This window comes from Strigops habroptila, chromosome 1 (assembly GCF_004027225.2).
Source record: "Strigops habroptila isolate Jane chromosome 1, bStrHab1.2.pri, whole genome shotgun sequence".
NCBI lineage: Eukaryota > Metazoa > Chordata > Aves > Psittaciformes > Psittacidae > Strigops > Strigops habroptila.
The window spans coordinates 151,707,413-151,733,394 of NC_044277.2; the positions used below are offsets into that span (position 1 = coordinate 151,707,413).

Here is a 25,982-nt window from a genome sequence, read left to right on the forward strand (position 1 = left end):
TCAGGAACAAAATACTTACACAGATCAGGAAATGTAAATACCGTACCCTCCCCATTACTATTTCTGTGACCTCTTAAATATGGAGAAAACAAACTCTAATATTTCAAAATGTCAAGCTCTATCCACATTAGGAACTTCTCATGAGAATCTTCTCATTAGAGAAAGAAGTGGAGACTAACCATACTGAAATGACCCATGTTACACTACCTGGAGGTGCAAAGTTTGTTCTAGTTACAAGGGCTCCTAAGCAGCTTACCACCACTTAACAGGTTAGACGGCTTAGCCTTGGTAACAGTGCATCGTCATGTTCTTGACCCACAGCAGTACAGAACAATTCAACTTAGTTTAGCCTACAACAAATGATGGTTAAGGTTTCACACCCTGACTTTGCCTGGTTTGAGAGTACAGCCACACCAGCTACTGCCTCTTAACCAACTTACTGTAACCTATCAAGTTCTGCCCGTTTGATTTTTTGGTGAACTGCTACTTCCTAAACCTCCTAAAAACACCAGGTTTCTCATCATTAAATTATTTACTTAATATCCTGGACAATGTTCTACAATACTAGGGTTTTTATCTGGCAGCCCTTTTGTTCATTCAGTCCTGACAATATGAGATATTGAGGAAATCACAGCAGCAGCCAGTTTGTGGTATAATGTTCTGTTGCAGAGAGGAGTGCCTACGTGCTGCTGGGGAAAAATTGTATTAACTCTCACTTTCAGATCTTATTTTTTACGTTCTCTTGCATTTTTATAGTGAATCTATGTCTTCTGTTGGCACGTGAGTAGGAAATAGTCTACAACAAGTAGCTGATTCTTATTCAAATTGTGCTCAGTTTGCTGCTAGAAAGTCTGGTTTATGTTACCACGGCAAATTACAGGATGTCAGTAACCTTTATGTTCTCAATTTGAATGGATATCCTTGCACTGAGTAAGCCAGAAGGAACTTATGTTAGAATTTATGAGCGGAAGAATAATCCAGTAGAGAACATGAAAGGATGTTTTTCTCCTTCTTTATTGACACAATTTTGTTAAATAGAAAACTAAAAGCTAGGAAAAAAAAATATATTCATCTTGTGGAACACAGAAGGATATCTACTGCTGCTGCTAGGCAAATGTTACCCCAACTTTCACAGGATCAAGAAGTATGTTATTTCAGTGTTAGGAGGGAAGTGAAGTCTACAGGCACTGTGTATTTGCATCTGATTTATTCTCATTTCATCATCATAGGTATAGCTCACTTGGAGTCCAGTAAACAATGTTATTAGTTCTTGGACAAATATTTTTTCCTTCAGAAACTCTTGCAAGTGTCCTGAAACTGTCTTACTCCTCTCAAACACATTTAGAGCATGATGCAAAACCTAGAGAAATCAATATTCCCAAATACTCACAAAATTTCTGTGGATTAGGCTTAAAAAACTATTATACACAAAAAAGTTGTACCAGTTGTGCTGGAATGAGTATTTAAAATAATATATTTTAATTCTTGTAGGGGTTTTACTAAAAAAGCAGGGATTAATTTTTTTCACCATATTTGCTCTATGTATATCTTCAATGGTGCTACAGAAGCCAGTGTAACCCAATTGATAGTGCTTACTTTTAAATAGAAGGGGTTTGGAGAGTACCGCTACTGGTTTATGAAATGTAGAGACACCTATTTTCCCCTTCTTATTGACATGTGTTGCATTTACCTATAACTAACATACACTGTGAGTTGAGCATCCCACAATGGTATTGTTCTGCAACTTGGCCACTTGGGTTAAAATGTTTCCTTATGTAATGAAATCAGTCTTTTGGTTTTTTCTCTAATTTGATGCATTGTTGCTTTGAGGGGGAAAAAAAAGGTAAGAAAATAAATTATTTTTATTTCTTCTTATTTGCAGATTCCCTGTCAGTATCAGAAATGATACAAATGACCGTGCAAAGCTACAGGAGGTAGGTGTCAAACACCATAGACATCTGTTATAAATTATTTGTTCTTCCTTTTCCTTTTGACAGAAGCAGGAATTTTATTTTCTTTGGGTTTTTTCCTCCCCTAAACTGATAGCAACAGTGTAAGTTCAAAAATCTACATATACCTCTAGGCCTGTTTAAGAAGTGGGCTAATGGATAACCTACAATGATAAAAATCCAGCAATGCTTTCACTGTATATAAACATTTGCTGCTGACCTTGATAGGTATGTGTAGGTAAAGTTAAGCTTGGGCATAACAAAACCATGTTGTCTTACCTACTGAGAAAGGCACCCATTCTGCAGGATATTCCTTTAGCAGTGAGCAGCTCTGAAAAGCAGTTATTTCTCTGCAGATGAGTGCATACAAACACAATGAGAAGCGAAGCGCAGAATTGTTCTCAGGTGCCACTCCTGCTGCAGCAAATCATTGTGCCTTGTCTCTCCAAAACTTTGTTAAGAGCAATTATATCTTTTGAAGTAGGTGGCTAGAGAAACCATGCTCCCTAAAGGTTCCTCAAAGATTCACCATCTGTCAAAAGTGAGCCATTCTGCCACCTTTATAATTAGCATTTACTGGTACCTCACACCTACATTCTCACACCTACTGTAACATACTGTTCTTGAGAATAAGTGTATTGCCATGCTCTCATGCCGACTCTCCTTCTAAGGCATCGCTATTATCTATCATTATAAATCAAGAGAAAATGCAAACGTTTACTCTAGGAAAAAATCATAATGATATCCCAGAGGAGCACATGAGTAAACACATTTCATTGTTGCTTTTTTCCAACCAGGTCCCTGAAAGAGTTTTCGGAGAGTCCGGTTATGTCAAGATGCAAGAGTCTCAGCTCTTCCAACTCTCTCACCGGTGCACCCCAGAGGTTAGTTATTTCCACATATTTCCAGCTAGGAATAGAAGATATTATATTATACCACATATTGTTATATATTATATATAAGGTTATATATTATATTATATTATATATTATATATATAATATTATATATTATGTTATAGCTTATATAACACTTTATGTAAGAGTGTGTGTGTGTGTGTGTATATCTATATATATAGGTTTATAGGTATATATAATATAAGCCCATCTAGGGATCAACAAATAGGAGTACGATTTTGAATACAAAGTCAAGGTCTTAGTTTGTAAAAGGCGTGTCCTCCTTTATTTAAGCAAGATCAAAACAACCTTCTTAACAGGTGTCTAGACTCAAATGTATTTGTACTGGTAAAAAACCAAAACCTACCTGAAACTGCAGTGGGCTTTATCTGTGTTGTGTCTGGAGAGAAGTGAGCCTGCAGAGCTGTGAACCCACACCTTTTATTAATGTTCTCCTTGCTAAGATATCTATGTCCAACGCCACCAAATTACTCTGGGGGGAGGAACATGTGTTAATTTCTTAGCAATGTGACTGAAAATTGCTATTTTCACTTAAGCAGTAGTCTCCACAAGCGGGGATAGGAAGGGAAGATAATAATTTAATAAAAACAAGACCATATGATAGATACTGCAAGAGAAAAGTGGTACCCAAACCCTGATGTTTTCACCACAGCATCACTGAATGGCTGGCACTCTGGGAAAAGGATCCGGTGGAGATTCTGCTTGATTTGGGCTTTGGTACAGAAGAACCTGACGTCTGCACTAAAATCCCTCCTCGGTTCCTCAGTGGTGCTTCTGTAGCAAAAGGGATCAACATCCGAGTCTTCTTGGAAGCTCAGAAGCAGCGGATGGACATTGAGAGGCGAAACCTATATGGTAAGGGGACACATTTTGGCAAAAGGAGAAGTGTTAACCATAAATAGCGTGGGAACTGAGAGGGTAGGGAAGAAGAGTCTTATGAAAGAAAATTTGTGAAAAAGTAACATGTATTCCAGGAGACATTGAGGATCCTCATGTACCCCTCTCTGGCAAGGGTACTTCCTAATGTGACAGAAATATTGTATAGCTCTCCTCAGCTGTGGGCACTGATTTATGTGCTGAAGCTACCAGCTTCTGGCATTTTAAAACATAACTGCCTGTCCCCTGTAAGACATACCCCACCACCAGAGATTGTCACTGGTGTCACAGCGGAAGAATTGAACATGGGCCCATTGCCTCAGCCACTTCACTGGCAGTACATTAGTGTGTACCCAACATCACTGGTGGTGTAAGACAATATAGTGGATTTTGAATTCAGCCAAGCCAGACATGGGCTCACATTCCCTTTTCCCCTTGGTGGGCGCAGGACCCTTTTCACAGGGAAATGTGCTGAGCAGATAAGACCTTAACTTCCTACGACTAGAGCTGCCGAAGCTTGTTCATCAGACCCACAAATCCCTAACTAGAACCTACAGTTTTGTGGTTCAAATATGCCCTAAGATGTAGATGAGGATCATATTTTAAGTACTATAAAATTTCACCATTTAAAACACACAGTCTTTTATTCATTTAGATGGGTTTTGTTCTCTTTTTGTGTATTTTGCAGTTGAGAAACAAATACAAGGTCCTCAGCTTAAAGATATATCTGCATTAAAACAGCATAGTTATTTCGCTGGTATATCACCAATCTGAAAAGTCCAATTTTGACATCATTTCCCCTCATGTTTGTTGCACAGTATAGCCAGATGGCTCTTGAAATTTTCTGTTTACTTAAGATGCTCAGCAAAGCAGGATCTCTCACGTAGCCCGTGCGTTCCCATTTAGAATTACACCAAGAAAGCAGTATGGATGGAATAAGAATTGAAACAGAAATGTCAGAGCATTGTGGAAAATGTGTTTTTCTCTCTTCCTCTCTTTTTTTTTATAGCAAGCTCCGTGCACACATTTCAATATTTACAGCAAACTGACGCATCAAACAGGTTTCTCAGCTCTCACCCTCTTTTTCTCTCTGTAACTCCTCTGAGACAGAGGGAGAGAGGGATCAGAGACAATCAGTGTGAGCGGGTAATGGATGGAGACATCAGGGAAGAAGGTAGACAATTAGAAGGGAATGAGAGCAAGAGGAAGAGCCTCTGAGGGAAGCAGTTGAAGGCAGGCAGTGGTAAGCCAAGGTGTGAATTTAATGACTCGTCCTGCAGTCATCCTCAATGGGAGCTCTCTTTGTACATGTTAATGGCTTATCTGTACGGGGGAGTTGCTGTGAAGTAAGATAGGATCTGAATTTCTGTTTGGGTGGGTGTGATGTCCATCAAAACATATTATCTTGCTTTCGACAGTTTGGGAGGGGGTTTTCACACCATCTGCTTAGGCCTCCGAAGTATGTGTCTGGGCTGAGAACATTGAATCCAGAGAGGTGGAATTTATCCTTTAGGGATACTTACCTCTTCTCTTTTCACCGACTATCTTTCCATATATGTGGTGATTACCATCAGCCTGGTTCATTGCACCATATTACAGGCATTTAGCTGAAGCACCATCTCAAGGAGCTTAATCACTGTGGAGTCTATCTCTCTCCATAGCAAGTGAAGAGAGTCAGCCAACTCCTGTGGGTGACCATCCAGATACCACTTAAAACACCTCTCAGTAGAAGCCAGTGTGTCTTAGTGACCATGTAGGTAATCTTGCACAAGTACCTTCCTACATCTGGTGTTCCATGAGACGACTTACAGATAAAAAGGGATGTATCAGGTTTAGCATACAAATGCCTGAGGAATATCCTCAAAAGACATTTGTTTGCAAAATGTTTTGGTTTTTTGTTAATCTTGCCAACCTTAGGTTGTCGAATGATTTTTCAGTGATGTGTAGCAAGAAGGAGTGGCAAATTCATGTTTATTAGTTTTTAAAATGGATTGCATCTTAGATTGGGACCTAATCTATCTGTCTTCAGTACTAAAACTGCACCTGTATTTTCAGGCATCTAACGAGCCAGCTTTTCTCAAGCAGAAGCCTAAATTGTCCTGTAATGGCAATGAGAAGAATAGGTGCTTTTGAAGGCCTCCAGAAGACAACCCAGAGAAAGACCCTCTCAGGAAACTAAGTAGAAAGTTAAAGTCTAGAGATATTCTATGGCATTTACCTCTCCATGAACAAATAAGGGAACTCTAGATTCCTTACTATCGGAGGACTGCTTCACCAGGGCATTGAAATGAAAGTGCCAAAATGAGTCAGACCATGCACCACCTCTAGAGATTGCAAGACTGTATTGAATGACTGTTCCCAGAGAATGCGCTGAATGAGTTCAGTTATTGTTGCCCTGTTAAGTTTATTATCACTGAGCCATTTCAATGCAAATACAGTCTGAATCCCTCTCATTTGTCTCTAGCCATGGAAAAGGAAGAAATTGTTTAATCTGAGTTAGAGAATACCTGAGAGGTTACCTCGTTGTCAGTTTACTTTCTCCTGTTCTCTGATTCAGCAGAGAAACTAAATTGATTTAGTGCGATGTGTTACTCTGATAAAGCAAGAGACAATAAGAAAGATTATAGTCACAGTATGGAAGACAGGAAACCCGGAGGAAAGAAGGAGAGAGAGATGAGAGAGACCAAGGACTTCCATTGCAGGGTGATCTCTCTCCACTTTTGTATTTCATTCATTTCCCAGTGCAGCCCTTTTCTGTTTATGTCTGGCTCTTCCCTGATACTGAACATAGTTTTCTAGGCTGATTTACTGCTGATTAGACTTTTTAAAATACATGTTGATTGTTATAGAGTTACTTATTAATTGTCCCCTCACTTGGTGCATTGTCAGAGCGAGTTTTCAAAAGGTTTAGTTCACAGAAATAAGGTGTATTTTCAAAAACGTCAGTCACCATTTCAGTTTCTCAGCCAGATCCAAAACAACAGCTTATCCCCATCATTAGCCACCAGTGAAAATTTTACTGACCTCATTAGAAGCAATATTTGACTTCCCAACTGAAGAATAGTCTCTTGACAATCAGAAATGATCTTAAGTGAAAAGTAATTATATTTCTGAATATGTTGCTCCCCAAATTCTCTGAAAACTTAAAGTTTCTGAATGCCTTAGTTCAGAAATGGTGAAAGGTTTCAGTCTGACACTTAGTAATATAAAACCCCACCACATTTCAGTGCCACCTGTCCTTACTGCCATATCTAAATCTACTTGGGGTTTGGTGTCTTGTTTCGGTGGATTTTTCACACTCATTTTCAGACTCATTTCTGTCTCAACTGCTGCAAGCCCCTCACTGGAGCTGTAGTCCAAGCCTCACTCTCCCTTGTGAGATGAGTGTATTAGATGGACACCATTTCCCATGATACATGGTGCTCCCGTGACCACCACAGGTCAGCTAGGAGAGAGAAGATACATACGTCAGCCAATAAATCCACCTCTAGAAGAGAGAACTGAAGTGTAAATTGCTAAATGCATTCTCTGAAGTACAGTTTTGATTCGAGCTTTGTTTCAGTATTGCCAAGACTCAAGTTGAAACAGTCTAAAAAAATGAAAAATATTTTAATGTATGACAAAGTAGACAATGCTGAAATTTCATTTTTACTTTTCCTGAGAAGAACAGAGCAATTTCACTTTCTTTCCCCACTGAAAATTTTGATTTATTTTTTTTTTCTCCAAATTCTGCCATTTGCTGTTCAAAAAAGATCTTGATTGAAAATTTCCTGCTGGCTCTGGCAATGTTCTATGTTCCTTCATATCACTGAGGGCCTACTAAAGACTTTCCAAGTCTTTCATGCATATGACTATGTCAGCCTATGTAATACCAGATTTAAGGAACGAGGAGCAAGACCGTGAGCTTCCCTTCCTAAATTATAAAGTGGTTGATCATAAAGTCATTAGAAGCCCTATAAAAGATAGAGATTCTATTGAAAATTCATTGATCTTGTTTACAGCATGGCTATTTGCTGTTTCAGCTGAAGTTTCTAGTGAAAATGAATCCTCATTCATGTCCTTTAATATGTTATCTGTGCTACAGTTTTAGACTGGTCTGCAAGGACTAAAGAAATCTTATCAGCCTCTTGCAAGTTTTAGGCATGATCCTTGGGGAGCACACCTAGAAACTGAAGGGACTGCTTGCCTGGAGAGAAACAGTCCATGGAGCAAGGCTGTCCCTGACATAATTTCTTTACAACCCATGTATTTATTACAGTGCACAGGAGCGATGGGATTTTTTTCTGTTGTTCATTTATTATTTCTGGTGTAGTTTGATTGGTTTTTTACATGTCCCAAGCTCTTTGAAATAATTCACAAAAGCTAAGCAGTCTGTAAAAACTATTTCAAATTGCAGCAAGTCTGGTTCAAGTCCAAAGAAGGACTGGACTGCTGTGCCACTGTCAATCAAAGGAGATTAGCACTTTGCATTTTTATGGTCTGATGTAGTGGGAGCCAGATGAAATACTGAGGATAAAATGTGCTTTACACAGAAAGCATGTGGTAGCACAATGGATGCACAAGACCCAAAATTGCTTACTCTGATGCCCCAAATTTATGCAAATGGAAACTATACAGCACTCTGTGTAACTCCTTTAAACCACACCAGGTGAAACCTTTGCCCATATCTTAAAAAGCAGTCATATTTTCCTGCATTGTTACAAATCAGGCAATGTCTGGGACAAAGACAAAAAGGAGTATTCCTGAGATATAGTAACTATCAGGAAATATATGTCACAGTATTGGTCCCCGAAGTGAAGCACCAACTCAGATCCATGTTAAATATCCCCTTGTTGTCTGATTGTCAGTGAAGCAGCATTACCAACAGCCTGCACGCAGACTGCATGCAGTAAATTTGGCTGCTCTCTAAGAGAAATGGCAGCCAAGAAAGTTAGCATTTTGCCATCTACTGTCCTCAATGAATCTCTCAAGGAAGGAGGAGTCCTGGTGACATATTCATTGCCTCAGGATAGGTACAGACACAGCATGCAAGCAAATGCATTGTGTTTCTTTGTATAAATAACTTCATAGTGTTGCAGTGATGGAAATCTCTGCATCCCTTAGGGAAAAAAATATTTTCTTCTCTTTAGATGTTATGCCATGGAAAAAATGACCCTGAAATTACAGGAGGTTAGTGCAATGAAAAGAATCTGGGAACCTTTATACAACATCGGCTACACATTTCTGGGGGATAAGGGTTTTGCTTTGTGCTGTTATGAAAGCAAGAACACAGCTTCTGTGGTCAGTTTTTATCAGTTAATGGCTATACGCATTTTGCAGTTATCCTGGACAGCTGCCAGCTGTAAACATTGGAGATCAGATTTTAATAACTTTATTCACATGAATTTTAATAAGTCCTCAAAAACCAGCATCCAAGTCTGGCCCAGCCAACCGGAGAATTTCAGGCTGGATTCTGTAACCTTTATTCACACAGAGCAGTATTCAGCTGCACTTGATCCAACAAATTCAATGTTATGTGTTTGCCTAATAAAAAGAACTATGCAGTGACGTCTGTATGTAGCCTGAATGGATCCTCTGGAAGCAAATGGAAAAATTTAGCCACTTTTGTATGAAGTACTTATTATGTTTCTTGGCAATGACAAGTTTGATAATCATTGTACCTGATTATTTCAAATTACACTCTTAAATAACCATGTTGCCTTCCATTCTGCCAAACTTAAGAACGGTTTCGACAGCTGGAAGTACTTGACCACGTAACGAGTGCACTCTCGTCATTGCTGACTGACATCAACACCCAGCAGACCAAAGCACAGGATGAGACCAGTCTCCTGGATGCTATGAAGAGGAGACATGTGGTCACACGAGCGAAGAGGAGAAGAATAGGACAGCTCCTGAAAAGGGCTTCTCAGCAGACGCTGTTGCTGAAACAGGGCTCGCTGGCACCTGGGGAAGCCAACTTGCTCAGCAGGAAAGAGCAGCTCTGTTCTAGTGCAGATATTGCTGAGAGGGGAACAGTCCAGGCACACTCTTCTGCACGTGTTACATTGAGTTGTCTGACCCAGGAGCAAAGTCTCAGAGAAAAAGGTGCCTTGGCACATCTCACATCCCAGTGTCCACCAACTCTATCAGAGAAAGCTTGGACTCCATCACACCTAGTTGCAAAACCACTCCACCTTTCTCCTGCATCTGAGGTATCTGCTAAAGACAGGCCAAGAAAGGAGCCACCTTTGCTTGTAGCCCACACGCTCAAAAAAGTGGCCAACCTGAACTGCAAGCTGCCAGACTCATTTGAAATGGAAGAGGTGAGGTGTATTATGCTAGCAATGTATCACTACCCAAATTTACATTGTAAATTTGGATTCCCTTTTTGGGGAAGGAAGCTAAATTATTTCAACAGGCACCATGCAGCAGCATTATGGGGAAAAGCAGTAGGGTTTGCAGTGCTCATTGGGGTTTTGATTAATTTAAATTGTCTTTGTGTTAGGAGACTGTCAAAGAAGTTGGCACTGAAGTTACTGAGATAGGATTCATTCAACCAGTATGATAGTGTGAAGATGCCAATGTATTTTATGCAGCACTAGGTTGGGTTTTTTTTTTTAATAGAAGGAAGTTGCAGGAACACTAATACATATGGTAAAGGATATTTTTACAGATCCAATCATTAACCAAGTTTGGGGGTTGTTTCCCTATCTTTTTTTCATCCCCTCAGCTCATTTTCTGGTGTGCTCTTTAAGAAAGTTTCGTCACAAGATTAGCCTTGGTTTTCTAGCAGTGTTTGAAATACTTTATCGCTCTGTAAGCTGAGCATCTTAAAACCAGAATAACTCAGAACAGCAGCTTGTTCTCATATCCAGTCTGCGAAGTCCATGATACTCAGCTCCCTGTATGTTTTAGCAACAGTGGGTTGTCAGTGGGTGTTCAACATGAAGTAGCAGAGACCAGGATACTTGCCAGTCCCTTTCTTACATCCAGAGTTGTTATATGAGCAACAGTTTTTCTGGCCATATACTGCAGAAAAAGGGCAATGATAGGATACTCTCTAATCATACAGACTCCACTGGGATGCCAACAGGAATGCTATTGCCTTTCCAGCCATCCTTCAAGAACAAGGAAAAGGAAGGAGTCCAAAAACTAGGCTCTACTGTAAGAAGCAAAGAAAGGAGGAGAAATGGGATGGTTGGCAGTCCCCTGAAAACATGTGGAGAATGGGAGGGAGGGAGGAAAGGAGGAAAGAGAGTGGAGGAAGGAAAGGAAAGAAAGGAGAGTGCAGCAAGTGACAGGAAAAGGTGGAAGGCTTAAAAAGGTTTTCAATTGTTTAAAGCTTTGGAAAAGGTCAGGTTAAGGTGGCATTCTTCTGAGGAAAAAATAGATATCTTTCCAAGGCCTTCCAAAGGTGTATTTTGTATTTTTCCTGAAAGGTTTGGTGCAGCTTTCAAACTCAAGAATCAGCATGGGCCTGATTATGAGCCTCCATGGAGAAGAGTGTGTCTTTCAGAGATCTCCAGCACAGCAAATTTATAGTCCCAAAGCAGCCCATATGTCTCTGTAAAGCACTTAGCATGCTGGACTTGCAGCTCTGTGAGTAGAGGCTCACACAAATGTGAGGACATTGACAGAGCAGTAAATGCTGATGAACATAAACTGCCCAGTTTGATGTCCAAGACAATTTGGTGAATGCTGTATGCTCAAAATAGACAGGGTATATATTGTTTAACTTCTGAGTATTCTCTACCGCATCATTAAGTTAAGGCTGTAAGAACAGCGTAGTGGCTGAAACACTTAAGCTGTTAGCCTGGCAATGGCCACTAGCAGATGTATGGAGAACAGAGTAACAGGCACATATAGCGCAATCCTTCTCTTGTATCATTGTAGCCTTTGACAATGAGGGGTTTAGAGATCTCTTGAGCTACACAACATACATGTTCATGTGTTACTTGTACCTAGAAGGTCCCCTTTCCTACTAAGCATTTTTCTGAAGGAGTTTATGCAGCACCGTGACAAGATGTTCCCTTGATACTACGAAAAAGTCAAATGGGTCTTCATTCCTAGAGCAAAAAGAAAACCCAACCTTACGTGCACTCTTTGGCAAGAATTTACTTCCATATGGTTACATTTCCTTGGGTTCCTTCTAGTAAGTAATTTTTATTTTTTTCTAGGGATATTTCTTTGAGGCTGTTCAAACAAGATTGTTAGTGTATTTGTGCGTTGGGAACCTTTATGTATTGATGACTGAGCAAGGCTTGGAAAGGTTCCGAGACTAGAGCGTGGTTTATGACAAGAACAAATATTTTAAAGAGGAAACAACTGAAAAGGAACCATCTGAAAGATTTTACATTTTCACTTGGAAATGTCCAGAAATTTTTTTTCCTGTTTTTAATCCTACCCCGCCCCCCAATAAGACATAATCATTACCATCAATAAAAAATTTTCCTCTTCTCTTCCTTTTCAGATTCAGAGTTTTGAGGATGAAACTCTACATGGAAATGCTCCTGACATTGCTTTAGGTGAGTGTTAAGAAACAGCCAGTTTGGCCAGTTTTGTTTTTAAAACACTGTTCCCATGTAGCTGCATCTAAAATTTAGCCTAACAATACATTTTCCCTCTCTGCTCCCATCATCTCTGGCATTTGGATGCATTATTCTAGACATGACAGTCTAGATGATATGACCAGACAAATCATAGGGGTGTAAAATATACTCAGCTTGTCAGGGAGACATGACGAGTGCACATGAAAATGGTACCTCACATGCATAGCTTTGAGTGTGTGGGATCCCTGTTTAATGCTCTCTAACTCTTCCAAGCAACACCAAAGCTTTGCTCCTGCTCGGTGAATTATTTGCCAGATTCAGAGGACCCTTCATCTTCCAGGCCTCAGACCCCTAGGAGATAAGTCAACCAGGAGAGTGGAGATAGTGCCTCTGCAACTGCTCTGCGCCCAACTCAACCAGGACTGTACAACCAGGACGTTCTGGTGGCAGCATGGCCTCTATCCCATTACCTGAGTACCCAATATTACATACACTGTCACCACATGAGCTGACATAGCACTGAATCATGTGTTAGAAAATAAGTGATTTAAGGAGTCTATGAAAGGATTAAGAGCAAAGCTGTTAGACCAGATGTTATGCTGTCATTTGGGGCAATCTGAGTTTGGATCCTGAGTAGCTTTTGCTGTCAGTGGTGGCAGTATTATTGGGGAAATGGCTGTTCAGCCTTCAGAATAGGGAGCAGTTGGCCTTGCTCTCTAGGGACCCTTGCTAACCAGTGCTTAAAGCAGGACCGGCATGAGGGATGGTGGTGGTGTTATTATTATCTTTTTTAATGGTACAGAAACTTCATGTGAAAGAACTAATGAATAGCAAGAAGCAGAGAGAGAGCAACAAAGGTGAAAGTTTGATGAGCCTCACTTTTTGAGGATTACATTGTATTACTTTGGGGAGCCAGCACAAATAATTGAACAACCCAAGTTCATACACAGGTATCTAAATAAAAGCCTCAGATATCCACTGGTGCTGGTCATTCACGGATGCCATTGTCTGGAGTGACAGCTGGATTTGCAGGAGTGAAATCATGAGCCTGTTGAAGGCAATGGCACAAGTCCTACTGACTTCAGTGAGGCCAGTGTTTTCCTCAAAGTGTGTGGGGTTTTCTTGGTAAATACTAGGGCTGAGTGAAGGTGATGGAGTAAATGAAGAATTCCTTAGTTCTGAAGGGCTTTTTTTTTGTTTTCATATAACCTGTAAGCATACGTTTGCTGGTTTGGTAGGGGGCTTTTTAACTGTGTAATACATTGCCTACCTATGACATTCAACTGTTCTTGCTATATCTTCTGGCAGGGTTGTATGTGTTTAGTCTGTCAATGACAGTGACCTTTGGGGCTTAATGTCAGGTCCTTCTTTTTATTCAGACTTTGTGATTTGTCACCTGAGTTCCATGAGGTTACTTTGATTTTATTTTCTGATGGATGTCTTGATCTTCATGAACAAAGACAAGCCCCCATACCAGTAGTCTTGCTCATAGCAGTATCTATACAAAGAATAGCAATTCCCCAGGACTGGTGCAGTGAAAAACACCATTTGGACAAACATTCAGTGAGAAATTAAAAAAAAAGGAGAATGTGGACATAGACCAGTGGGGGAAAAAATAAAAATGTAATAACATACCCACAAATGCTTCTTTTTCCCTTTCTTTGTCCATCTCTAAAACATGGTTGTGCTATTTAATGATGAAGGGCATTAGTTAAAGGTTTTAACAGATTGTATAGGTATATCGATCACAATGTAAGGATTAAAAAATAAGTTTATGCCCTGAATACTCTTTTAAGACACAGGAATAAGCACGTATTTAACAGTAATTTCATGTCAGAAAACACAGAAAGTAATTATTTGGTTTTAATTCTGGTAAGACTGTAATCCAGGTAAATGATCAATCAAAATCATACAAGTCAACTGAACTTCTGTAAGGTTTACGCCTTTGCAGAACCATAATACTATTTCAGAGTTTTTCTTTAACACTGGAATATTTCTTTCTCCCCCTCTCTCTCTTTCTTTGTTGTTTTAGTGTCATTAATGCTTGGCCTAAATTTGAAGTGGAGATTTCAGCCTGGTTTTTACAGGCTTTTTTTCATATTCTTTCTCTTTTTCCCACTGCTCTTAAATGGTGCCCCCCTTCATACCCACGGGAGTTTTGCTGCAACTTCAACTTGCTCTGCATCATGGAAACAGTCTAAAAATTGCCATTTGTGAATGTGATATTGTCAGTAGTGAACAATACCTCGCTCTTAAGAAGGTTCCTACCAAATTCAGCAGAATGTGTCTCAGACCCATAAGCAGGGGTCCTCAAAATAGGCGTGAGTGGGAAACAGAGTCCATCAGAAGCCTGTACAAGGCAAACTTCAGCTCCCAGGAGAGCATGCCTGAATTTAGATTTGGCCTCCACATTCCCTTGGGCACAGGCTGCCTATTTTTCAAGGCTTATGCAGTGCCTGATACCGTAAGGGCCCACTCCCATTTGGTTGCGGGCTCTGCAGGAAAGGGTGTGAGTGATGACAAAGATGTGAGAGCCTGACGTGACCCTGCTGAAATGGGAGCTCACCTGAGCAGGAAAGTGTGAGGTGCCCCCTGTGAGAAGAAATAGAGATCGATAGGAACAGACTGCTTTGCCTAGATGGAGCATATTAGAGACGAGTGACTTATGGAAGCGTTTTTCCCAGTGGTATTGTCCCTTGGCTCTGTAGCCTGGCCTCAATTTTAGTCCAATTGCTTAATTTTCTACACTCCCCATGAAAGCCAATTCCCTGGCTGCTGTGTGTCTTCTTTATATTTCTCCATAATGTAGATTCTGGCTGTTTAACTGCAGTAGGCTTTATGATAAGGCTTTTTTTCCCCTCTCTCTTGGCAGAATGCTGAGACTTAATTTTAAAAGACGCTCAAACCCCCAAACATCCCTGAATGACTTACAGGGAAAGCAGAGTGTTTTCTAGCTCCGTTTTAAAAAATATTACAATCTTTTTTATTAGGCAATTTTATCATTGTTATAAATAAGTAATTGTACTGGGGAGAAGGGATAATCCTTATTTAATTAAATTCATCTATACTCCCAGGTTGGCAGCAACCAGACATATGTGAGACTAATACCCACAGCCTGCCTGTATGCATGTGCAATTAAAAATTCACTCTACAGTAGCACTGGCAGTTTAGTGTTGCTTTTGGCATTTACAAATTCTTTTATTTTGTGACTTTTTTTTTTACCATACACATATGCTGGAGCAGATGTTGCTTATTTGTTGTTTATTCAAATCTGTAGGCTCTGGCAGCTAACTCCATTGTTCTGTAATGAAGCTTTATTCACTGTCCTGTATTAGGACCCAGCAAATGCATGACAGGCAGAGTTAGCTCTCAGCAGGAACTACAGTTATTGTCCTTACTTATTGGCTGTTTATATTCTAAAGCTCACAGTTGAGAAAGCTGGCTGGGCAGGGTAAGGGGCTGGGGATGATGTGTGCAGAGGAAAATTGCTTGACTCCACTCACTGTGTCTTTGCCCTGATGAGGTGCAGGCTTGCATGTAAACTCATCTGTTGCAGGATTTCATATTCAGCTCTTGAAAAATAAAGCTGTTCTCTCCCTCTGCCCCCTCTTCTGCCTTGTTCTCCCCCACCCCACCCCTACTGCTCCTTGCTTTTTCAATTAGACTTTGTAAAGCACTGGGTTTAACTAAAGGATGTTTCAGTGTTGCTCACCCCCATTAACTCAGCACGTGCCAGAAAATTCATTAGCAGCAACGCCTATTAGGGAGGCATCAGAAGACGGTGCTATTTCGGTGTGCATTGGAGTCATCTGCTCCCCCTTTCTCCTTATTTACTTCCCTCTCCATCTGTGGGACAGCCACACACCCAAAAGGCAGGAATTCCTGCACGGCGCTGACCCAAGCGGACGCACCACTCCCTGAGTGCCAACAGAAAGGCATTAGCCTGCTGGAAAAGCCCTTGGTAGCCCAAGAGGCAATCAATCAGGGAAGTAACCACCTCCATCTGGCTCACTGTGACATGGTAGCTCGCTACCGAAGCACTTGTGATTCATCTTGTCCCAACGAGTGGTGCCAGGGATCGCATCCACCCAGTTTTTGCAGCAGCTGGGAACGTCCTAGCTTGCCCGCATGCTGAGCTAACACATTAGCTCCTGTGACTTCTCAAGTAGCAATTCTTTCAATTATCACACCTTCACTCCTCCTACTCACCAACTCCTCTGATGGTTTGGCACCATGGGAATATTTGCAGGATGCAATTGGTATTTCTTTTAATTGACAGAGTGCCAAGAATGTGAATCCAGTTTATTATCCATTATCTATTGTAACGTTTGCCTGCAACTGAAAGAACAATATCTTTAGAAGTGCAAGAAGAAAAGGCACATCTATTTCCTATGCTTCAAAGAGTACAGGGTTTTCCATGTACCTCGCTCCAGTTTCAGAATTAAGAAGTGAACAGCTATTCCATATTTTGTAATTGCTGTAGTGCCTACACAACACTTTATGTGTGACACAGTGACTTTTAGTTTTAAGTACAGATTAACAGAAATCAAAAGGCAAAGAGATGGCCAAAAGGAAGACTTGCTAAAGCTGCAATCAGAGTCTTAACAACAATATTCTACAACTGCTCTTGTGTTGAGACTGCCTGACATTTGTGTTAAACTTTGGCATTGGTTAATGATCACATACAGTCTCCAAATATGAGTTTTCTCTTCATAAAACATGATGAATTATAGACCTATAATAGATAGATCCCTCTTTGCAACAGTTTTATTTTCTGCAGGTAACATGGCACAAAGGAGACTTCCACTTTCTTTAGCTGCTTTGGGTTGCCTTCCTTTGTTTTATGATGTTGCAGCCCACATTTTTCCCATCTTCTGCACATGAACCATGGAAACGTCTTCTTATTCTTTCCTGTTTCTTACAGAAGGGATCTGCAAGTGAGAGGAAGCTGTATCATTTTAATGCATTTTTTTATCCTGAAGAAGTCTGGAGGGAAAGTCCTGTGGTCCCAGGAATGAGCAGAGACTGGGAGAAAGAACAGTGAAAAGCTAAGTTGTGAAATGATGAGTCATCAAACCTTCTTGGGTCTTTTCCCCATCCAGAAACATCCTGAGTTGTCTGGTTCCTTCAGAGGAGTCCTCCTAGAAATACAACTTACTTCTGCAGCTCTTGAGAATGCCCTGGCTGTTTCACTTTGTCACAGTCCTCCTTGGTGTATCTCACACACTTGCATATGTCTAAGTTCAGCAATGGAGGTGGTGATGCCATGTTCACCACTACAGAAACCAGATGGACAGCAAAGACACCCTGCTGGGTGGTGGTACAAGAACACCCTGCCTGCAATCCTCAGGTCTAAGCATCCAACCCAAGAGCTTTGGGGGGTTGTATGATTCTCAGTGAGTACATTCCTAAAAGTCATTGCACATTCACAACATTTCATTGCATGTACGTATCATACTTTAGGTCCTACTGCAGCAGGCTGATTCATCCTAGTGGGAAAGGATATGCATATACTGTGTACTTATGGAAGATGGCCTAGTGAGGGTTATAAAACCTGCTGTTGTTTAAGTTGTAGGAGGTAAAAAAATCATAAAATAACTTAGGTATCCAGGAGGACAACCAAATACTTAAGAGACATTGGTTTAGAGTAACAGTGATAGCCTCTTAGACAAGAAACATACTGAAACGAAATCTGGTTGTGCTAAAGTTGTGCTGAGATCTTGAAAGGTCTTTTATAATATTTCTTCCTCTGCCTTTTCTTCCCATGCCCTCAACATGGGAGGATCAGAGCCTTGCCTGTGCAGTCACAGATCTCCATGTTGCTATATTAGTTGTTCTGGTTGACAGCTTGACTCTTTGAACCTTGCTGCAAAATGCATAATCCCAACCCCACATCCAGCTCAGGCTTTGAGGCAGCTTTGTGAGAACATACATATTTTTTCTGACAGCACCTCATTGCTTTGCCGTGGCTGCTATGAGAGGGTTGATTCACCTCACTGTCAGTGACACTCACGAGAAGGGGACATTTGGTGTTATCCTGGTTGTATTTTTATGTTCTGGAGAACTCCAATTTATTTATAGGTGAGAAACATGATTCCTATTCCTATTCCACAGATCTTCTACATACTTGTCAGCTACTGGCTGTAGCTGTGGCTGCCCCATCCCTGGCAGTGTTCAAGGCCAGGTTGGACACAGGGGCTTGGAGCAACGTGCTGCAGTGGAAGGTGTCCCTGCCCGTGGCAGGGAGTTGGAACTAGATGAGCTTTAAGGTCCCTTCCAACCCAAACCGTTGTATGTTTTCTCCTTGAGAAAGTATCACTGACAAAGAGAGGAAAGCTTACGAAGCCTGATGCTCTTAGATATCCTGCTCACAGTTTGAATAGAGCTATTATAATTGACTGTTGATTTCTACAAAGAAGCCAGATAGCTGTTCTGGCCTCCTTTGGGCGCTGTTGACCAGGCAGAAGTTGCAGGACCTAGCAAAAACATAGGGATTTTTCACTCATTTTCCTTCAGGATCTCTGTAAGCACTGCTGGAAGCCATCCTCCCTTTTGTGAGGTGCTCTCAGTTGCAGAAAGGCCTACAAGGCTCCCTGCAATCACTTATTTTTTATTCATTATCTCTGTGCAGCTGCTACTGGGAGAAGTTGTGATGTAACGTGATCTACAGTGTAGGCTGATGACATTCAGCTCTACCTCTCATTTTCATCAGAAGCAGACACAACCATCACCCGTCTCTCCCGACATTTGGCAGCAGCACGAATCTGAATTAATGACAGTTGGCTGAAGCTCAGTTGAAATAAGATGGAAGTGATACTGACTCTCAAGGAAAAGTAGGAGGAGGACCTGGCAAAGTTTGAAGCTGTTTCATCAGCTGAGGGAAGATAAAAGACCATTGTCAAAGTGACTGCAATCTCAGGTTTTGACTAGATTCGTCACTACTCCTAACCTCCCAGACTGCAGAAACATCATTTATCACAGAGAATTGCCTACAGTGTTCTCTCTTTTCCTGTCAAATTCAGCCCTTAGATTACTCATTTATACTTTTACCATTTCTAGGGCAGTGTGTTCTTTTGTAGGACAGGCAGGAGATGACGGGAAGCTCTGACTTGCGGGGAAGGCAGCTGCCTTGCTCCGAGCATGGCAGTTTGCAGGGATACGTCTGCCACTCTCAGCAACAGCGTGGGAGATTCACGATGTTGATCTATATTGCAAAACCTGACATGACCTCCCTCCCCAGCTACATTAAATGCTTTCTGAAGCAACGACGACCCTATTAAAGGAAGTTTACAGAGCTGTGGACCAAATTGTACTGAGGGTATTCTTGAAAGGGGCAAAGGTGGAGACTTCCGGATAGGGAACCTCTGCCACTAGTGCCCACATACGTCAGTTCTGACCCTCTCTAGAGATACATGGTGTGATTCACTGGTGCAGGGAATTACATCCTTTTCAGTGATGTACAAGGTAGAGAACATGCTTCTTCCTTTGCCCATATTCATCTCTGATTTGAGTAGGGAGGAGAGGAACATTAAGAAAAAATTAATTTGTTTCATTTTTCTTTAATGAGTCACTTTACGGAATATTACAGCTAATTCAGTGCTTCTCCAAAGCTTCCTTCTACACAAGAGCTCGGGACAACCTGTGATGTGAAAGAGTGAGAGCGCCAACCAACCCACCCACCAGCCTCAGGCATTTCACAAAGGAGTATATTTATACCTGCTGTCGCGGTTCTGACTGTAGTGCACAGCAGATGTATTGAAGCTAGTTTTAAATCAGTAAATATGTGCACCAGCTTTAAACCATCCTAGCATGTAGTGCGGGTACCAGTGGCTGTCTAGCCACAGCATCGGGGAGCTGACAGTGTACCCTCTCACCCTGCTTTTCAGACAGGTTTTGCAACCTGGGCAGCGCTCCAGGCTGCTGTGCTCTGCTTGACGGCTCTGCTGTGCCACGAGCATGCTAGACATAACCACACTCTACACTGAATCTTAAGCCAAAAACTTGGCTAGAACTTGGTGCAAAACTGCTTTTTTCCTCGGGTGTTCTGGAGGAGGGCTGAAGCTGAATGCTCTGACGATAGATGCAGATTTGCTACCTAGCTAATGTCTGTCATATTCTGGGCCAGCACAGTTTGTGTCTTTAATGCTCTGTGACCTGGTTCCTACAAGTGCTTATGACTGCTATCTGGAGAGCATCTAGGCCAATACCCTTCCAGGGGGATTTAGGCACCCATAGCTCCGTGGGGAGCCAGGCCCTGGGCGAGAATGTGGAGCACAGTGTCTGCACTCCAGTGCCCCTGGAGCTACGCACGTGTCTCCTGCTAATGATGACTGTGACAGCCAGACCCCAGCGATAACCATGTAAAGAACTGCAGGATGAGCGTGGAGATGAAGCAAGATATCAGTAGATGTCACATGTCACATGTCACTTGTCACATGTCACATGTCACTTGTCACATGTCACATGTGACCACCACCTTTCATCCCTCCTGGCACTGTCTCACCTCCTCAGGGTGCAGCATATGTGCACTCATGTCCCACCTGAAGTGGTTGCAGTCATGGGGACTGCAGGGCTTTCCACTGCTTGTTTGCAATGAGTCTGGCTTCACACCCACAGAAACAAAAGTATAGCTGAAGTCCTACATATGCCAGTGGTGGTACCCAAAGGTGATGGGAGAACATTGCAGACTGGGTGAGAGCTGGGGGAACTGGTTTTTGACAAGCAGAAGGAAATACCTTCAAGAAGAGATAGGTTTTGTTCACCTTGTAAGCTCTTCTGGGCATAGACTGTTCTCCTGTCCCATCCATATAGAACTTATCAGCATGGCGGGGCACAATTAATAATAGAAATTGCTTTGTGTAGAGATTTTTAAAGGCATATTTTCAGCCAGTCACACTGAATAAGATGATTGAAGTGAAATTCCCCTTCAATTCAAAGGGAGCAGAGGGCAGACAAATTTCATAGCTATGCTTGGTTATGAATAAGAATAGGAGCCTTTGCTGCATCAAATGCATTTTGGGGTGTATTATTTGCTTTAAAATAATATGACTGTTAGAATAAGATGGTTTATCTAATTTCTGCTCCTTTGGAAACACGATTTGTGGTTTATGTGCTGCTGCCATCTGGTGGTTGTTCTGCTGAAATGCAGCATAAAACTCAGATAACAGCTGTACAGAATGGGGTCAGTGCTGCAGCCCAGCTCCAGTCGCAAGCATTTCCGGACTGATCTCTCTTATGGGCAGGTTATAGAATCGTTTATTGCTTTTGGGTAGAAAATAAAGTAAATCTTTCTCACCTTAGTTTGCTTGTTCACCATTTCTGCAATGTGGAAAGTGGATCAAGATTACAGAAGTTGGACAGGGATATAAGAAAAAAAGACTTGAATTTTCCTTTTCAGACATCAGTGGTACAAAAGTACATAGTACAAAAGTACTATAACTACGTTCATAGTCCACAGTCAATAATTAGTGCAGTTGCCTATGGGGGAGCTACTTCTTAGATTAAGGGAAGACAGTATAGTATGTTGGGAATGAACAGATTTCATGGGACACTTACATAGGATCAAGTTTTTCCACACACATGGGAACTGATATGAATAACATTTCTTTCCCCCAAAATGCTGACAATTGTACAAAATAATTTTTTCCAGTGCATCAGGTTGAGTGAACTTCAGGAAGCCCACTGTTCCGGTTAACAGCACTGAAAAAAGGCTTATGCAGAATACACACTTTCAGTGGAGTTTTATTAGCTCTTAATAGCCATATTGTGGAGTGTGATACTTAAAAATTGGTTGTGTCTATTCTTTGAGCAGCAGGAGAGGGGAGTTAGCTGCAGCAGCTCTGCCATCATAGGACTGGACCATCTGTGTGCTATGCAGCTGACGTATTCCTCTAGAACATAGCCAGCTTGTCCTGCAACATCATTTTGTATGGTGCTATAGGCAAGACAGTGTTGTTAAGGATAACTTATGGATTTACCAATTTGCAGAGCAGGGGGAGATAAGAGTGAAACCTCTAAATGAGATGGATCCAGTCAACCACTCGAAATGAGCCCATTTCTGTTTTGAAAGTACTGTTTGAAAATGCATTGTTGAAAGTCCCTTTTTGTCATGTAAGACAGAAATTCTTGATTTTTTTGCTTTGTGGTGGAGAATCAGAACCTTCACATCTTCTACTTGCTGCCACTAGAGCCATAGTGCTGAGCAGCTTTGGTGGACCAAGCACTTCTAGTACGTGATGCCTGTGTTTGAGAAGCAAAAATCCAAACCATCCAGGATATAATAAAACATCTATTCAGTTCTGGCACTTCTGTGGACATGGTGTGATCTTCATTCACCCCACCTCTTACTGAATTTGACTACTAATGAATTCAACTGTTGTTGAATGGATATGTTTCTGAAGGCAAAATCAGTGAGATATTTACGTCTCCACTTAACTCTGGGTGTGGGAATATTGCGCATTGGTTTAAGCCTGAGCCTAGTTCCCCTGCTGAATTTAGCCCAAGTGTTTAAGCAGTAATGAAGTTAATGCCTGGAGAGTTTTGTGTGAGAGAGGCTGCAAAATGCCTTTGCTAATGGAACAAAGAGGAAAAGACATGTTCTAAATCCTTCAAGCTTCCTTTTCTTTTACAAAACAACTGACTAAATTGTGGCTTTGGTGCATTGTTTAGTCCCGTGTATGTAGCAGATTTAAAAATATCTAAAATTTGAGCAGCGTTGCTAGGTTGCAATTGGCCATTCTGCTTTTTCCTGTGACAGGATGAGCAGTCCAGATTTTCATTTGTGAATTTAAAGTTCATATTCGCACAAATGCTCTTGCCTTTGAAGTTTCTGTGCCTGTGCTTCCTCACGTGTTCAAATGATGTCAAAAACAAATATTGAAGTACATTCATCAGTGTTAATGTGATTCAAAAGGCATGTAAAAAAATGTGCTATTATATACAAGCAGTGTAGTAGCTCTCATGATATCTTGTGCAGTTTGCAAGTATTCTCCAGGCTGGAAACTAGGAAGAGGTTGTGTTATTTGCAGCCAAGTCCACCGAAAACCAGCTGTGGAGTCTTCAGAGGAATGCAGAACTGTACTCCAGCACTGATTTTATTACTAATTGGGGAATATTCTTTCATTAATAGTAAACCTAGGAGCCTGATAGTTTCAGAAAGTTCCTGCAATGAAGGCTGTTGAAAATGGGAGCCACTGTATCTGCATGCAAATAAGGGGAGAGAAAATGTCTCTTAATGAAATTGGGTTGATCAAGTCAAGGGCTGGAAAGCTGTGGGAGCTTTGGGGTTTGGAAGGCATGTACTTTCTTATACGATACAAAATGAAGCAGAAACCTGATTAGTAAGTTCTTCTAACCTATTTTTATTTAAAATTCAGGCAGAACAGAAACGGGATGCAGGAGCTAAACTATCCCAGTTCAATTAGCACAGAAAGGCGAAGAGCCAAGGTTTTCCTCACCAAGATCTTCTGGGGCAATCCTCAGGTTTCCTCTTTCCAGCATAGCCAGATGTATTCTCCGCACAGGGCCCAGAGTTGTAATTTTTAGTTCATAGTTGAATACTGGTCTGCGTCTTTACTTCTTCTCCAAACATACTTTATCTTTCCTTGGCGTGATGCTCTGCATGTATTTGCAGAACCTCTACAGGTTTGGGTGTCTCTACACACCAGGAGAACTGAGTAGAGCTACATGAATAATAGATACTTAGGTTCAGTGGCTGAACCAAATGGTCGGGGCAAAAATGCAGTTTGGGTAGACTAGAAACAGAGACATGTTTTGCTTAATGTTCAGGTGATTTAGCCCTTTTTTTTTTGCACCATTCTTCAAATAAAAAAAAAAAAGTTTCAGGAAAACAAAAGAAAACAGTTAATTTGAAAGAGAAAGGTGAGAGCATTTAAAAATGTCAAAATAAACTATGTAAATTTTGCTGACCTCCCCGCCTCCCATATTTTTTGCCAACTTGTATCCCTCCTAAAGACAATATTCCAGTTGCTAGAAGGCTTTAGTTCATTTAAACATGAGGAATTGTTACTGTGAAGAAGCAGTGACCCTAAAGGTGTCCTTGGCCACTGCTGAAAGGGCGTTAGATGCTAGTCTATTCTGGGACAAATCACCACCAGCATCCAGTCTGGACATTTTCAGATACCTAGTAGATAGAGAAATTTGTCCTAGGACACATAGCAAAGACCTGCTTTGGACCCCTGCAAAGAGTCAGTCTCCTGCTAGAAACTCAGGATACATGTATCCTCTCTGGGGATTACAGCCTGCCAAATAAAACTGGAGTATTACCATTGGCAAGCTATTAACGTTGCTGAAAAATTCACAAAGAGGGAGACTCGATTCCTCATCAGGCACGGTCTAATTTGAAGTGTCACTTAACTGCTGTTAGGGACACTAAGAGGAAATGAAGTGATCGATTGGCCCACTCCACACCCAAAACACAGTTTCCCCACTATGCAAATGCCCGCCATTATGCAAACATTACTTGGCTCTGGTATACAGACATTAAACCAGACTATATTTACATAGGTTGGAAGCAAGCTGCCTCAAACTGAAAAGGCTATCATGTTTAATCTGGTTTGGGCAGAGCCCCTGCACTGAGACCTGCCTTCCCAGGGCAGCCCTGCTCCACATCTCTCCCAGGGCCACATTCTTCAGCTTGAAGTCCTTGTGAGAGCACTTTGGCAATCTCTTCATAGCTTTTTACCCACCTTGAATTGGAGGCCTGTGTTCATTTTTACTGAGTCTTCTTTAAAATTCAGGCTTCCACTGAAATCAAGGGAATTGTGGCTGGCTTGAATGAAGTGTTACAGAGTCAGAGAAAAATCTCGTCTTTCAAAAACCCTTAACCTCACCTGCCTACCTTCAACAGAGCTTGGCATACTGGGTAGGATCTTGCAAGTCAGTGTGGGATGTAATGATTAAATTAGGCATCTGAATGTGTTTGGAAAGGAAATGCATCTCAGACCCTCAGAGACATCAGTTTGCATTGACTGTATGTGGAATTTAAGCTTTTACTCTAGGGGTATTAGGTCATTATACATCTAATGCGTAGGTAGGTGCAAATCAGATGCCTAGTGCAGATGAAGGTGATTACTTGGTCTAAGGGCAGGAAATCACAGTAACAAGCACAGGTGAACTGTGCTTAACATGGTTTGCCTTCTATACTTTTAAGTTTCTGTTTTGTTAATGCAAAAATTTTAGAAACTGGATTTGTGCTCAGAATGGTCATTAGGTCTTATTATACTGCCATTTTTAAATATACACACAGACAGCCTTTCAGAGGGGTTTGAACCCTGATTTATCTAGATACCTTGCAATGTTTAATCAATGAGAGCCATGGTAGCAAAGCACACCTCACACTTCCTTCCAGGGCAAGTCCATGGAGATACATGAAGGTCTTTCTGTAGCCTAACTGCAGCGATATTAACTTGGTCTGCAGACATTTCATTCAGTCTTGAATGTCTCACCTTGTACCTAAAGATTAGCCCTTAGTCCACTGTTACATGTTTTGGGTAGTTCTCTAGCTAGTACCTGAATATAAATGTAGGTGGGAAGGTTGCACTGTTGTTTGAACAGATGCACCACATTTGACTTCATAAATGGGTCAAACCTGGCTACAGCCAGGTTTTGACCAGGTCAGAAGATGAATTCTAGCTGCGCTTACTCTGCTATCAAGAGCTACAGGGTTTTTCACCTACATGTGACATGCCAGCT

At 41.3% G+C, this 25,982-nt stretch overlaps 1 protein-coding gene across 5 annotated transcripts in view; it reads left to right on the forward strand.

Moving 5' to 3' along the window:
• The window catches only part of ITPRID1 (ITPR interacting domain containing 1), a 142,650-nt gene that overhangs the window by 104,319 nt on the left and 12,349 nt on the right, over positions 1 to 25,982 (forward strand). For all 5 annotated transcript variants that reach the window (XR_003991308.1, XM_030485146.1, XM_030485178.1 and 2 more), the window contains 5 exons: positions 1,883 to 1,934; positions 2,747 to 2,833; positions 3,518 to 3,720; positions 9,463 to 10,043; positions 12,191 to 12,245. Coding sequence is in view for 4 of the 5 variants with exons in the window: in XM_030485146.1 (XP_030341006.1) it covers positions 1,883 to 1,934; positions 2,747 to 2,833; positions 3,518 to 3,720; positions 9,463 to 10,043; positions 12,191 to 12,245 (978 nt within the window). In the remaining variant the exon portion in view is untranslated. The remainder of the gene's footprint in view (positions 1 to 1,882; positions 1,935 to 2,746; positions 2,834 to 3,517; positions 3,721 to 9,462; positions 10,044 to 12,190; positions 12,246 to 25,982) is intronic.